General features: G+C 53.9%; 1 protein-coding gene across 5 annotated transcripts in view; it reads left to right on the top strand.

Annotated features, from left to right (window-relative positions):
- The window catches only part of ERG (ETS transcription factor ERG), a 160761-nt gene that overhangs the window by 133550 nt on the left and 12981 nt on the right, over positions 1–14230 (top strand). For 2 of the 5 annotated variants that reach the window (XM_081086452.1, XM_081086453.1), the window contains 3 exons: positions 7531–7734; positions 8512–8592; positions 10314–10385. In XM_081086452.1, the coding sequence (XP_080942578.1) occupies positions 7531–7734; positions 8512–8592; positions 10314–10385 (357 nt within the window). The remainder of the gene's footprint in view (positions 1–7530; positions 7735–8511; positions 8593–10313; positions 10386–14230) is intronic. The other 3 variants (XM_081086454.1, XM_081086455.1, XM_081086456.1) reach the window with 2 other exon arrangements.

Below are 14230 nucleotides of genomic sequence, written 5' to 3'. Positions count from 1 at the left end.
GATGGAATAAGACATACTATCAAATTCTAATCAAAATAAAGCTGACAACAGTGGAAATAGAAAGCAGAAAGCATTACTGGGGATAATTGAGGATTATTACACAATGAAAAAAGATTGCATTTACAGAAATATATGACAATGACAAACTTGCCTATGCCTACTCAGATAGTTTCAAAATACATAAAAAACGGATGAATCCACTTTAGTGAGAGATTTTAATGTGCCCTTCTCAGTAATTGATAAATCAGTGGCATAAAAATTACATACAGGTTTCCAAACCTACACCTAACAGTTAGAGATTCTATAATTTTTAAGCACTCAAGACACATCTACAGAAATACAAAAAAAAAAAAAAAGAAAGAAAGAAAGGAAACAGCCAGTATGAAAGAAAATCCATATCCTATGACCTCATTCACCAGCTGAAGTGCAATAAAGTTAGAAATTAATAATGATCAGAATGATAACACCTCCACCCATAAGTTTGGAAATCAAGAGTTTCAGACACAGCCTTGAGGATAGGCTGTAAAGGGATCAAATTTCAATTTCTGGTGGATTAAAGCTCAAATGCAAGCCAGTGATCTCTGTTGGCTCTTGCTTACGCGTGCTATTGGTTCCCCAGGAGGGGTCTTCGAGATAGGATGCCTGCCTGCATGAGGGATTCGGTTTCCTGACGGTGTACAGTATGTCTGCAGCAATGCAATATCCTCCAGCTAATTTAAATATCCACTTAATACTTTCCTAGCAACTTCAGAACTCTAGGTCAGAATCCAGTTGCAGGGAAATGTGAAAAAAGAAAATTCAACCCTCCTCCCATCCACTGCCTCTCCACCCAGCCACCCACCCAGTACAGGAAACATTGCCACTTCAGAACTCTGTGCTTTGCTTTTATTTATTCTTTAAATTCCAATGTACTGAAATAGCATCCGTACAACTTTGGGATATTAACCATGTGGGCTAAGATGCGAATAAGAGATTTGAGAGAGAGAGAGAGAGAGATGGCTCCTTGTCCCCTCCCCTGTGCTGGGATTCGCCGCGTGGATGTCCGTGAAATGTGGAATGATGACACAGATGTTTTCAAAACAATTGGACTGGAGGCTGAAAACACCACTTATCTTTGGTGGCTCATGATTCATCTGACAGAAGCACCTCCAAGAGCTTCTTAAAATAAAGTGATAAATCAGACTTCTGTGCTTAAAGGAAGAGGCTGCCCGGCGATAATGGATGGCTTATTCCATTTTAGCCGAGTTTGCAATGCAGAGCCCAGGGTGTGGGTGCGTTCCGTGGCTGCAATACGTCATGTTGGCAGAGTGCTTTCACATACATTATCTCACTTACCTCTCTAGTCGCCCAACAGCTCACTGCTTAATCCCCCGCCGACAACGAAAACGACTCCCAGAGAGCTTAAGGTTGACATCCGGTAAATGGTTGAATCAGACCCAAATATGGGTATTCTGACCCCCAATAAAGCCTTTTATTTTGTCACCAAGTTTGTGGTGCTTGATGTAATTTAAAACATTCTTGGATTCCTCAGACATTTTCGATGACTCTGATAAAGTCCAGCTTCCTTAGCAAGCTATTCAGGGCTCCCCTTGACTGGACCCCAACGGTCATCTCCATCCCCATCTGTCTGTGGCTGGGATCCCTCGAAGCCCCTCCCGTCCAGCCACGCCCAGGTCTCCCTCAACACATGAGCTATTTCGTGCCTCAGTGGGTCTGACGCTGGTCTCAAGCTGTTCCCCTAAACTGCAGGGCTTCTCTCCTACTTCTGTCAAAATCCTTTCCATTATTGCAGACTCAAGCCACACAGGTGAAACGTTTGCCTTTTTTCCCGGTTGGGATCAGTTGCTGCTTCTCTGGACTTGCACGTCCTGCTTGGACAACACATTCCATTCTGGGCTGTGGGTCGTGTTTGTAGCTGCCTCCCTCGGGAGATCCTCACCATTTCTTTGTTGGCCGCCTCTGACCCTGGTGGTCCTTGTCAGTGACTCTTCCTTGAGTTAAAGTCATCTCAGCCCTTATCCTGTTGGAGTCATTTCTCGGGTCCTGGTTCTCTCCACTGAGGAAAACCTGGCTCAGTCGGAGGTTAGGTGACGTGTCCCGAGTCGCACCACTACCTGGAGGCGGACGGTGTGGTTGCCACATCTGAACGCAGGCACATCACTTCCCTGCCCAGAGACTCGCTCTAAATACTGACAGCTCCAGAGCAATGGAGGGCAGCCCCCAGGGGGTGACGAGTGCAGGTGAAGGTAGAAGTAGAAGCAGTGGGTGCTATGTGGGCACAAGCCTGGGTGTTGGCTCAGGAGATGGCAGCTGATCGTGTGGCTGTGGGACAAAGGGGTGGGGACTGTCTGGGAAGACCTCAGGGCCTCATGAGCTAAGGGCCACATGCTCCAGGCGGCAGAGTTTGGGCTTGTCCCTTGCAAACTGGTCTCTATCACACCACCTGGAGAGTAGTCCCAGAGCAGGGTGCCCAGATCGGAGAGGGACGTCCTCATTCACCCCAGCAAGGGGCCATACTTCCTTTTTAATAATTGTTACTTATAAACTATAGGGCAGAGGAGTAGAGATCAGATCCTGAAAGGACACAGATGTAGCCTGACTTCGTTTAATTATATTCTTTTCAAATGAAGCAATTCCCATGAACAAGCTAAGAAAGTGAGATAACAAATGTTTTAAAAATACGTTTTTATTGGTTTCTGAGAGGAAAGGAGAGGGAGAGAGAGAGAGAGAAACATCAAGAGAGAATCATGGATCGGCTGCCGCCTGCACACCCCACACTGAGGATTGAGCCTGCAACCCAGGCACGTGCCCTGACCGGGAATGGAACCGTGACCTCCTGGTTCATAAGTCGACACAATCTCCGAGCCACACCAACCGGGCCGAGGTGAAAATTGTATACCCTTGAAAGAAATTTTATAAGAACACTGTGACAAATAAGTACACATATAAATCTATATTTAATCATTTATAAGACCTTGTTTTGACTTGGAACAGGGGAGGATAAAATTTTTAAATAATTTTTAACCTATGCATTATCTGCTTTTTTTTTTTAAAGAAAAAAAACAGAAGATACCGTTTAGTGAAAAAGAAAAAAAATCTAAAAATCTCCATCGCCTTTTCCCCAGAAAAGGCAGTTGCCATTGGCTGCATATTCCTCCAGAATTCTTTCCTGGGACGTACTTCTCTTCCTTCACAAAATACAGCGCTGCTGCCATAGCATTTTCAGACTTTTCCACTGAATCCACCCCCGACGGTTTTTCCTGCCGGTAAAGGCACTCGGCCGTGTGGGTTTCGATTTCCCAAGCCCTGGGCACGCTGCCCTGGGGGACAGTTAGGGTGTTTCCAGCGCTGCACGGTCATAAACACCCCACAAAGGACATCCGTGGGCATAAATCACTTCCCACATCCTGTGCGATTTTCTCAGGATAAGTTCCTGGGAGGGGGTTGTAGTTCAGAGAACGTGCACCTATCCTTTAAGCAGGCCCTGGAGAGGTGTGGCCACAGGGCCCCCGGGTGGGGCGGACACGGCTTATACTCCTGCCCGGAGCCTGGAGCACGGCTGCTCCACCCACATCTCAGAGATGAGACGGTGCAGGTCCAGGAGCTGGTGCCTGGCATCCTGCCCAGGAGTCACTTGAAGGAAATTGAGCCGCAGCAGCCTGGCTCGGGAGGGAAGCCAGTTAACGGCACAGGGAGGGACTGGGCTGTCCTCCTGAGATGACCTGTCACATGGCGGCAGGACCCAGTGACTTTCAGGGGTTTATGTGTCATCCCTAGACTCTGGTCCTGCCGCTAAGAGGAGGAAGTCCCCGGGTGAACTGGTTTCTAGGCAGTGGTTACACTGGCCCTGCCCTGTGTGGCTCAAGGCAAAGCAAAGCAAAAAGAAGTCTCCTGGAGGAGTCACGGGGAGATGCCTTGGGGAGAAGGGGGGCAGGGAGGCTCCCTCTGAGCCGTGTCCCTGTCCTCTGCACGGCACTGAGGACGAGGAGGACTTGAGTGAGCGGTCCAGGCCACCGTTCCACGCGTGTCTGTGTGAGCATCATGACGTGCCGTGAGGGAGAGTAGAGAAGAGACCTGTGACCACAGTCTGGAGTTGTGAACGTTGTAACCCTGAAAGCAGGGTCCTGACCCAGTGACCAACAGCCGTCTGGCCTGGCCAGCATGGCTCAGTGGTTAAGCATCGACCTATGAACCAGGAAGTCACGGTTTGATTCCCAGTCAGGACACAAGCCCAGATTGTGGGCTTGATCCCCAGTAGGGGGTGTGCAGGAGGCAGCTGATCAATGATTCTATCCCTCCCTCTCTCTCCCTTCCTCTCTGAAATCAATAAAAACATTTTTTTTTAAAAAAAAGCCATCTGAACCCCGGTGAGCTGGAGAAAGTGAACCTTGCACCCCACGATCGGCTTGCAGACTCACAGGCTGTTCCCATGTGTTTGGACAGCGGAGCAGTGGGCACGCCTTCCTGTCAGCGGGCGGTGGGGGTCTTTGTAGATGTCCTCTCTGCGGGAGAGCTGGGCTCCCTCCGCCTTTGCCAAGTCTGCGCACTGATTGCTGATGGAGAGAGAGGGTAGAATATGGGTTGAAATCCAGCATAGCTGGTGCAGGTGACCAGGCACGTGCCCTGTGACCCAGCAACTGCACATCTGGGTATGCACCCTGGTCCAGGACTCCCCCAAGCTTAGTGTGCACGGGGCTCACCGAGGAGCTTGAGGAAATGCACACCCTGATTCAGCAGGTCCGGGGGGCGCCCGAGACTCTGCATTTCTTTCCTTTTAAAAATATATTTTTATTGATTTCAGAGAGGAAGGGAGAGGGAGAGGGAGATAGAAACATTAATGATGAGAGAGAATCATTGATCGGCTGCCTCCCTATTGGGGACTGAGCCCGCAACCCAGTCATGTGCCCTTGGCTGGGAATCGAACCTGGGACCCTTCAGTCCGCAGGCTGACGCTCTATCCACTGAGGCAAACCAGCCAGGGCAAGAGACTGCATTTCTAATTAGCTCACAGGTCATGGCGATGCTGCTGGTCCCAGGGTCACACTCTGAGTAGAGAGGCCTGGGGTAGGTGGCCTGAACCTGGGCTGCACATTGGAATTACCCAGGGAGCTTTGCACAACCCTCATGTCGGGGCTGCCCTCCAGCAATTAAGTCAGGACCTCCGTGGGCGAGACCAGGCAGCTGAAGGTTTTCCATCTCCCCGTGATTCTGATACGGACCCCAGGCCGTGGACCACGCAGACCCCTTCACATGTGCATGGATGCAGACACGGGGTGAGGTGCATCGATCAGTAAATTGGACATGTTTGTATGGGAGGGGTGCCGAGAGCTGCTTAGCTGGCTGAGTGTACCTGCGTGCATTAACTTGGGCACATCTTGAAAATACAGGGCTGAGAGCCCAAAGCCAATCAGCTGCCACTGCTGTTAACTCTAAGAACAGAAAACAATGCATGTCCTCGATAGGTGGAAGTATTGGCATCTATAGCCGTGACGCAAGCACAGACGTCAGTGGTTACTCCTGGAGGGTGCAGGAGGGGCTGGGGTGAGGGTAGCGCGCACTGGATTTGAAGGAACTTCTTTCTATTAAAAATACCCATGAAACAAGAACCCTGTAATTTCACTCACGTGGGATACAAACCAGAAAGCAACAAATAGACTCATAGACACAGACAACAGTGGGGCGGTTATCGGAGAGGAAGAGGGAGGGACGAGGATGACGAGGCTCAAGGGGGTCAAACATCTGGTGACAGAAGGAGACTCTAGACCAGTGGTGCTCAACGTTCTGGCCCTTTAAATACAGCTCCTCATGTGGTGACCCAACCATAAAATTATTTTCGTTGCTCCTTCATAACTGTCATGTTGCTACTGTGATGAATTGTCATGTAAATATCTGATATGCAGGATGGCCTTAGGCGACCCCTGTGAAAGGGTCCTTCGACCACCAAAGGGGTTGCGACCCACAGGTTGAGAACCGCTGCTCTAGACTCAGGGTGGTGAGCACACAATGGAACACACACACAGGTGATGCAGTACAGAATTGCACACCTGAAACTTACATGTTATTAACCAATGTCACCCAGTACAGGTAATTTTTTAAAAAGATGTGGAAGAGAAGGGAATGAACGAAAGAAGGGAGGGAGGGAAGAGAAGAGAACTCAGATACTATGACTGTCTGGAGATTTGTCGCTATCACTGTTTCTCCTGTAAACTTAAAATGGGTTTCACCGGCACACGCCATGCCCCATTCGTGGGTAGCCTGGGCGTTAGTAAGACCACGCAGCCTGAAGTGATCGGGTAAACAGTGATTCAGTAGGATGACTGACTCCCACGCCAGAAGGATTCCCTCGTCGTGACCAGAGCATCCCGCAGCCTGACCCCTGCGGGCCTGTGCGGAGGCCGAGGTCAGGGCTCGCATTTTACATGTAAAACAGAGAGAAGAGCAGCCGCCTGCAGAGGCCGCAGCAAGTTGAGAGGCGCAGGGGTCACAGCTCTGGGCTCCTGCTCCCGGCCCAGGTGTCTGGGAACCGAGGACCACAAGGGAGGAGCCCCTCTGCCAGTGGGCGCCCTGAGTCCCCGGCCCCCAGGCGTGAGGGTGGGGCGCCTGGCTGTGTTTCTGTTGGGGATCGCCAGCTCCTTCTCCCCAGTGCCCTGTCCTCCCAGGCCCCCTCCCTCACCTCAGGGGAGTGTGAAGACGTCGCCTGCCTGCATCCTGTGGGCGTGTGGGCGCCACAGCTGCGGAATGTGAGTCAGGGCCAGGCCAGCCCGGGGCCTGCAGGTGCGAGCTGGCTGCACAGCCATGTTCTCGGCAGGAAAAGTGCGTAGCTGGCGGCTCACCCTCATCAGGGCCAGCTCCTAGCAAGACCAGGGTTTACCTGCACTTCCTATCCCATTCTGTACTTTCAGGATTTTGTGTAAAAACTATTTGGGATTGTTTTGTAATCTATAATTAGCATCTTCCTGACATGTGTGGCTAACTCATAATTTCCTATAAAGATACTGGTCATGGGCTAAGGAAGTTTTCCATTTATTCATATGTATTTTAAGTGAAAAGGTTAAAATGAATGTAAATGGGGGCAAACAGTATCCGCCCCCGTCCCTGCAGGAACCTTTAGAGTATCCGGGCAACAGCGGGGCAGGCGGGGGAGGAAGCCTAAACTTCCAGAACAGTTCATGCTAAGGACAGTGATCTGTGTGTGTGAGTCAGTGGGTGTTTTTGTCTTTCCCCCAGACATTCTCTTTGACCTGTCCCAGAGCCTAGCTCCAGGCCCTGACCTCTCCTGGAGCCTGACTCAAGGTCCTGACCTCGCCAAGAGCATGGCTCAAGGTCATGACCTGTCTGAGAGCATGGCTCAAGGTCGTGACCTGTCCAGGGCTGCAGGCCCTGACCTGTCCTAGAGCCTGACTCAAGGTCATGACCTTTCCAAGAGCATGGTTCAAGGTCGTGCCCTGTCCATGAGCCTGGCTCCAGCCCTACTCCGCCCCAGAAATTCATGTCCAGGCGTTGACCTAGTATGTTTCCATCCCCTCTCAGACCCCACGCTGTGGAGCACGGACCACGTGCGGCAGTGGCTGGAGTGGGCCGTGAAAGAGTACGGCCTTCCGGACGTCGACGTCCTGCTGTTCCAGAACATCGACGGCAAGGAGCTGTGCAAGATGACCAAGGACGACTTCCAGAGGCTCACGCCCAGCTACAACGCCGACATCCTTCTCTCCCATCTCCACTACCTCAGAGAGAGTAAGAGGCCCCGCTCCGGACCGAGGCCCCTGGGGTGTGGCTCTTGTTAGTGTGAGCTGCACAGGGTTCTGTCCAGTTTGCGGACAGCACCTAACACAGTTCCCAGAGAGCATCTGAGCGAGCCGGTCGCTTAGAAGGCGACGCTGTGGGCGAACGCAGGCTGAGAAGCCCTCGGCACTTTTAGAGGAAGCCAGACAGTCACCTTAGCACTCAGCTGCCTCGTGCAGGGCCCCCTGGGCCTCGAAGACCCCAGGGAGAGGAAGCTTTATCTGCTCACAATATCTAGTCTCCACGGTGCCCCAATGAGCTGGAGACATGTGGCAGGGCTCCCAGAGGATGGGGTGGATGGACTTACCTTCCCTCGTGCTAAACCAGGCCCCCTTCACCCCACGTCCACGTGTGAGGGGCGTCCCCACCTGGCCTCATGAGACATGGCGGGACCGTGCGGAAGGGGAGGCGCGGTGGGGTGAGAGGCATGAACCACAGAGCCTGCTGCATGCTTTTGCTCCCCAGACGGCGAGCATGGTCGGGGGACAGGCGCAGTGCGAGCGTGGGGTGGCGGAACCGCTGGGGTAAACGCTTTGCCTGGCATCCCCACCACTCACTCCCTGGTCACCTGTGGGCCCCGTCTAGGTTTTAACACGCTAACCAGTCAGGCGGGGAGAGACGCCAAGCAGCCATGGTGGCGGGGAGGGGGTGTTTTTCTTCTTTTTTTTTCTTTTTAAGGAAGGTGATTCTCTCTCTTTTTCATTTTGACGTTGCTGTTTTGTTTTGTAGCTCCTCTTCCACATTTGACTTCAGATGATGTTGATAAAGCCTTACAAAACTCTCCGCGGTTAATGCATGCTAGAAACACAGGTAATCTGCCCGCCCGGAGGGCCGGGGGCTCCCGCAGGTGCATGCGTGCAGGTGGAGTGTGGGCCCGTCTGTGCGGCAGGAGGCAGAGGTGGATGCTTGAGGGGTTTTGACAGGTAGGAGGCGCTGTGCTGGCTGTAGTCACCAAGAGCATGTCCGGTCCAAAGGGGCCCTGAGCATTCTTTTTTTTTTTCTTTTCTTTTTCGTTTTTATTCATCAAGGAATGTTGACTAGGACAAGCAGCAGTTTTACTTTCTCCTCTGGGGTCCATCTTAGGCCACCGTCTTGCCGTTAGTCCTTCTAGCGCAGACTTGGCGCATCCGCGAAGGGCGGTCCCAGGGAATGGTGGTGTTTTTCGCGAGGGCCTATTGAGAGGGAGATGGTGTTAGGATTTCGGAGGCTATGAGATGAGGGACTAACCGAGTACCTGCTCTTCTGTCGCTAACCATGGATTCCACATTTTATTTGTTTGTTTCTCTTTGCCGGAGCCCAGTAGCCTGTAACATAAGTGCTTCTTCCAGGTTAACCTCCTCCCCCCCTCCCTCCCTCATCACAGAGGCTCCAAGTAGAGGCGGGGCTTCCTGCCCTGTATGTGCCCGAAGTCGGGGTCCCTTTCCCCCCTCCTGAGGAGACAGCAGCAGGAGCATAACCACCCCCCACCCCCCACTGCTCAGCCTGCGGGCACCCTCTGCCACCCCCCAGGCCCAGGCTGGGGGTAAAGCCAGTGAGGGCGAGTTTTAGGTCACCCCTGTGAGCAAGACAGCCAACTCAGGGTCAGCCCGCACGTGGAAACGCAGCCGTGTTCCGAAGACTTGCCATTTTATTTTAAAATGCATCATGGGAGTCCAGGTTGGAGTATTACAGTGAAATTGTCACTTGATCTTGGTCCTCGGCATTCAGAACATTGTGCTTCTGAAGCTAAAGTAAAGTTAAAAAGAAATGTTTTGTTTAGGATACTTTTCCCCGTGTAGGTTACTCTCCTTAGCTTAGTAATGACCTTGTGGCCAGAAATAACAAATAACTTCGACAAAGCCGTTTCTCCCTCTTAGGAAACACCTTCGAGTGACACGTGTTTTGAGATGATTTCGTGGTTATTTAGAAATTGGGACAGTGAGTGAAAGTGTCAGGACAGCTCCAATGTCATCCTTTTGTTATTGTTAAACACAGAAGTGATCGAAGACCGGGACACCCAGCTCCGCAGGGACTGAGCCGAGAAAAGGGAATATTTTCTGCTCACTTAACACACGTGTTGATGAGAGACAGAAAGGGAAACAGGCATTTGTGTGGAGATGTGGGTTCGTTTTTAACGCGATCCATATAGCTTTTGGCAAAAGGCAGTTCTTTGGGACTGCTTTCCAGAGCTCTCAAATATTTTACTTTGTGTGTGTGTGTGCGCAATTTCAAAATTAAAACACCCCCATAGGATTTTTAAAATAAACTGAGATTGCTGGGCACATGGCGGGGCACCAGGACGGCCTTCAGCAAGAAGCTGTAAAATCAAAATGCAGGGCACCCGCCCACCAGGGGGGCCCAGAGAGTCCCGTGTCCGCTCCCAGCGTCAGGATCTGCCTCTGGCCCCGGCTTCGTCCTTTCCGGCCAGGACGTGCTGCCCAGGCCGCAGGCCCCCTCCCTGTCGCCGGGCAGAGTAAGCGGGCGCTGCCGCGGAGATGGACCTCAGACGCAGCGGAAGACCTTCACTTGTTTGTCTCTCCTTTTGTCTGCAGGGGGTGCAGCTTTTATTTTCCCCAATACTTCCGTTTATCCCGAAGCTACGCAAAGAATTACAACTAGGCCAGGTACGGAAACACCCCTGTGCGCTGTGCTCCCCGAGACACCGGGACGGCCTGGGAGATCCGGGACCAGGTCACGCCACCCCGAGAGGGCCGATCCTGGGCCCGGCGGGGGCCCTGCACAGTCCTCTGGGGCCTCTGGGGGTTTGGAGCCGAATGTCATTCACAGATCACACTCCTCAGGGTGCCCACCGGCAGGCAGGAGTGCGCCTGCTTCTGAGTTCACTGAAGGCCTGAGGGTTAAGATTGCTCCTCAGGGAACAGTACAGGCAAGAGGAATTCCCCGACACATAGGGACACAGACAAGCCACCTCTCCCCGAAGCGCAGTCGGAGCAGGAGGAGGAGTTCCCTCCACCAGAGGCAGAGGGGGGCTCTCCAGAGAGGGACGGGGTGCCCCGGGAGGAGGAGGCAGAGGGGTGGGCATTTGAGGCAGGGGACAGCGTGCCATAGCCAGTCCCCTCCCCACACAGACAGCAGCCCCATGAGCTAGATGTCGTGCCAGCCTCACAGCTGAGCAAGCCGTGACTCAGGGCCGTGGGTCGCTGTTCCATGTTCAGACACAGATCTGGAACGCACACCTCCTGAGACCCAGGCTGTGGCCCTTGGCCCCCCACCACATGTCTGCTCCACGAACCTCATTGGAGCTGGGGAAGGCACTGAGTTTGGAGCTGCAGTTTCTTTCCAGAGAGAGAGGAGGGGGGCAGGGGGCCGAGGAGCCCGAGGTAAGAAGGTTCTGGGTATTGTTTGCACCTGACCTGCCTGGTAGCGTCCTGGTGCCTGGCTCCCCGACCACAGAGAACACGCTTGCTCCCCGGTCCTGGGAGGCCTGGTGGGACGCTTGGCCAAGGGCGCTGTGAGCTCCGACACGCGACAGATGGGCCAGGCCACTCAGTATGATGAGACCCAGGGTCCAGCGTACACCAGCCCGCCCTGCGGGACCCACCTGTGGACCGAGAGAGGCTCACACAGGCACGTTTCCCTCCAGCTCCACACTGGCAACGCGGCCTTGGGCAAGCAGGGAGAGCAGGAACATCATGATGGTTCTGTGAGCGTGCTAAAAACGTTCCCATCCTTCTTAAAGAAAGTAAAAGCGGTCTGCAGGGCAATGGCCAGGGCTTGCTTGTTTGTGAGAAGCTATCTCACGATGCCTCTGACTCTTACAAAAGCGGGGGGTCGGAGCTGGCGTTGAGCTCTGTCACAGGCCCACAGCTTGGCCAAAGGGGTTGGTGCAGCCCGTGGGTAGAACAGTGGATCCTGGCTCTGCTAGGTTTCCTATCTGAGGCTACGGTGGGTTTGGAAGATACACGACCCCTCAGGTGTACATGTGGCTGGGAGGGTGATGGCCGGGTCTCCATCTCTGTGCTTCAGCGGAGGGAACGGCAAGGGCGTCAAACTCAAATGCATGTCCCGTGGCTCGGGTCATGTCCTCCCTTCCGTCCGTCATTTGAGGGTGACCCGGGAGAGACCCCACTGCCGTGTCTCCGTTAGCCGTAGAGTACGTTTCTGAGACTAAGTTTGTGTCAGAAATGCCCGTTGTGAGGACTGCTGTGGTTGTGGAAGGAGATACAAACAGTGGGGCCTGAGCTAGAAAGAAGTTATGCCAGCAGAACAGGCGGAGAACTAACTGCTTGCTGCAAGCCAGAGGCGGGGACTTGACCTCGGAGCAGGGAGCAGGTTGTGGCGTTGGATGGGGCAGTGCTCAGCCTTGAAGGAAGGGTCGCGAGTGTGTGACAGCCGGTGACGGTGGAAGTGGGGTCCTTGTGACAGCTCGGGGGCTGCCAAGCTGACCCCTAAGCTGCAGGAGTCATGGGTGAGGGGTTCACTGGGAGTGTGACCGTGTCCCTGTGGTCGGTGGGCATCTCTCTGCGCTAAGAGGTGACGGTGGAGAGGGCCTGGAGCCCTGGATAGGCACCCGTTTCTGTGCCCGGCACCCTTGGGTGGCTGTGCCATGATCGGCGTGTCCACTCCAGTCCCCCACTCCCACGTCCTCCCACCTCCCTGTGTCCTGCCGCCCACCCACCTCCCTCCTTTCCTTCCTGCCTCGAGTCACCCATCCCTGGGCTGCTGCCCCCAGTCTACCCTCTTGTGGCTGATCTTCCCAAATGGACCCCTTATTCCAGAGTCCCCTCCCGCTTGCCCTGTCACGTCGCTGTGGCATTTCAGTTGGGCCCCGTGATCGGCCAAGACTTAGGGACCTGACAGGTAACCACACGCGGACATGCACTCCTCTGTTCACGCTTATCAACCCCTCTTCCCAGGCTGCTTCCTATGAACTTTCCCCCAATGTTCCCCATTCAGAATGCACCTCCTCCCTAACCCCCCCGCCCCCTCCCCCGTCCTTTTCCTACACATCAGCATTCAGGGCAGCCCCTCCCCCACTCCTAGGAGGTGGTAGCACGGAGGCGCGTCACTTACATTCCATTTCTGCGATCTTGTTACAGGATGTTTCATGTGTTCCTCGGGTTGTCAGTCATTAGCATCAGACACCCTCTCCCCACCCCTCCTCCGCTGCTGAGCGCATGCCTTTGGAGCTATGGCCCTGGTGGTCTCAGATGGCAGGGACAGAGACAGGTCTGACTCGTAGGAGCTTGCAAGCTGGTTTCTGACCTTGACATGTGCCGCCCACCTGGCATCTTGGGGGCAGTTCATGTGAAAGCCCAAGGAGGACGTTCTGTAAGCTCCTCCTCCCCTCCTCCATCGCCATGGCAACTCCAGCATTAATACCCATCTAGGATGTAATCAAGATAGAGTGGCGAGTTGAGCCTGGGAGTGCAGCCTGGACTTTCACTTTCCAGCGGCTGCTCGTCAAGGGTTTCTTGGAATTACGAGTTATCCCTGCCTTGGAGCTGGCAGCCTAGTGCCGGTCGGCACCACCAGGCACAGCCGGACAGTGGGGTAACCTTTCTCCCCTGTGGGGCGCTTTGGAAAGCCCGGATCTTAGCGAATGGCTAAGCACGCATTCTTCACTTTTCCATGGCTGTACTCTACCCAGAGATCTGAAAACCTAGCTGGGGAGGGCATGTGAAATGCCCCGGCTCCCCATGTCTTTGAGGGGGGCGGTTAGAAGGCTGTGGAAATGTCTGGAGGAAAACAGGAGAGCGACTGCATCGTCTGAATCTTCCTCCCATTAAACCTGGGTTATAGGTTGGTTCTGGCAACAGCTCTCGTCTCTCTGTCTTTGCCTTTGGCCTCTGGGTTCACCGGGAGCCAGCGAGGCCCGTCCTTCCCCATCCAGCCCAGCTGGGACCCCCGGAGCTGCTCTGTAAATGTGGGGTGGGTCCTGCAGAACGAGGGGGACTCGCCCACAGTCCTGGTTCTGGCCCTTGGGAAAGTAAGTGGGAGGGCGGACGGCAAGAGGGCCAGAGGGCAGTTCTTCCACGGCTGGAGGAGGAGCATGTGAACTGGGTGAGGTTAGTGCCGCAGGAAGGGCCGGGAGGATGCTGTCTTGGTTACTTGATGTCCCGGTGGGGGGATGGGAGGGTGGTGGGGAGGCTCTTTCAGGATCAGGAACCCATCCCAGCTCCCAGCAAGTACCCAGGGGTGGGGGTGTGGAGGGGCGACACCCTGTTTGTAGCTTCGTGTTTTTGGTCCGGATCCTGGCACATGCTTCTCTGTAACCCGAGCTGCCTGTGTAATGGGGTTTAGAAAGCTCAGTTTTTACACAGAGTCTGTTACAGAAAAACATAGCCAGCTCCCTGCTAGAAACCCACCTTCCCCGAGCAAGCCCTTCTGCCAAGAGTTAGCCGCCTCGAAGACCAAGGTTGGAGAGGCGTGGAGAGCACTGACGTGGCCCCTGAGCATGGAGTGTGCATAGACCCGTGTGAGAAGCCCTCCTGCTGTCACTGAGGGC

Source organism: Myotis nattereri (genome assembly GCF_964212035.1).
Source record: "Myotis nattereri genome assembly, chromosome: 3".
Classification (NCBI taxonomy): Eukaryota; Metazoa; Chordata; class Mammalia; order Chiroptera; family Vespertilionidae; genus Myotis; species Myotis nattereri.
Note: the sequence above shows the minus strand (reverse complement) of the source record. Positions and strands in the feature narration are given on the sequence as shown.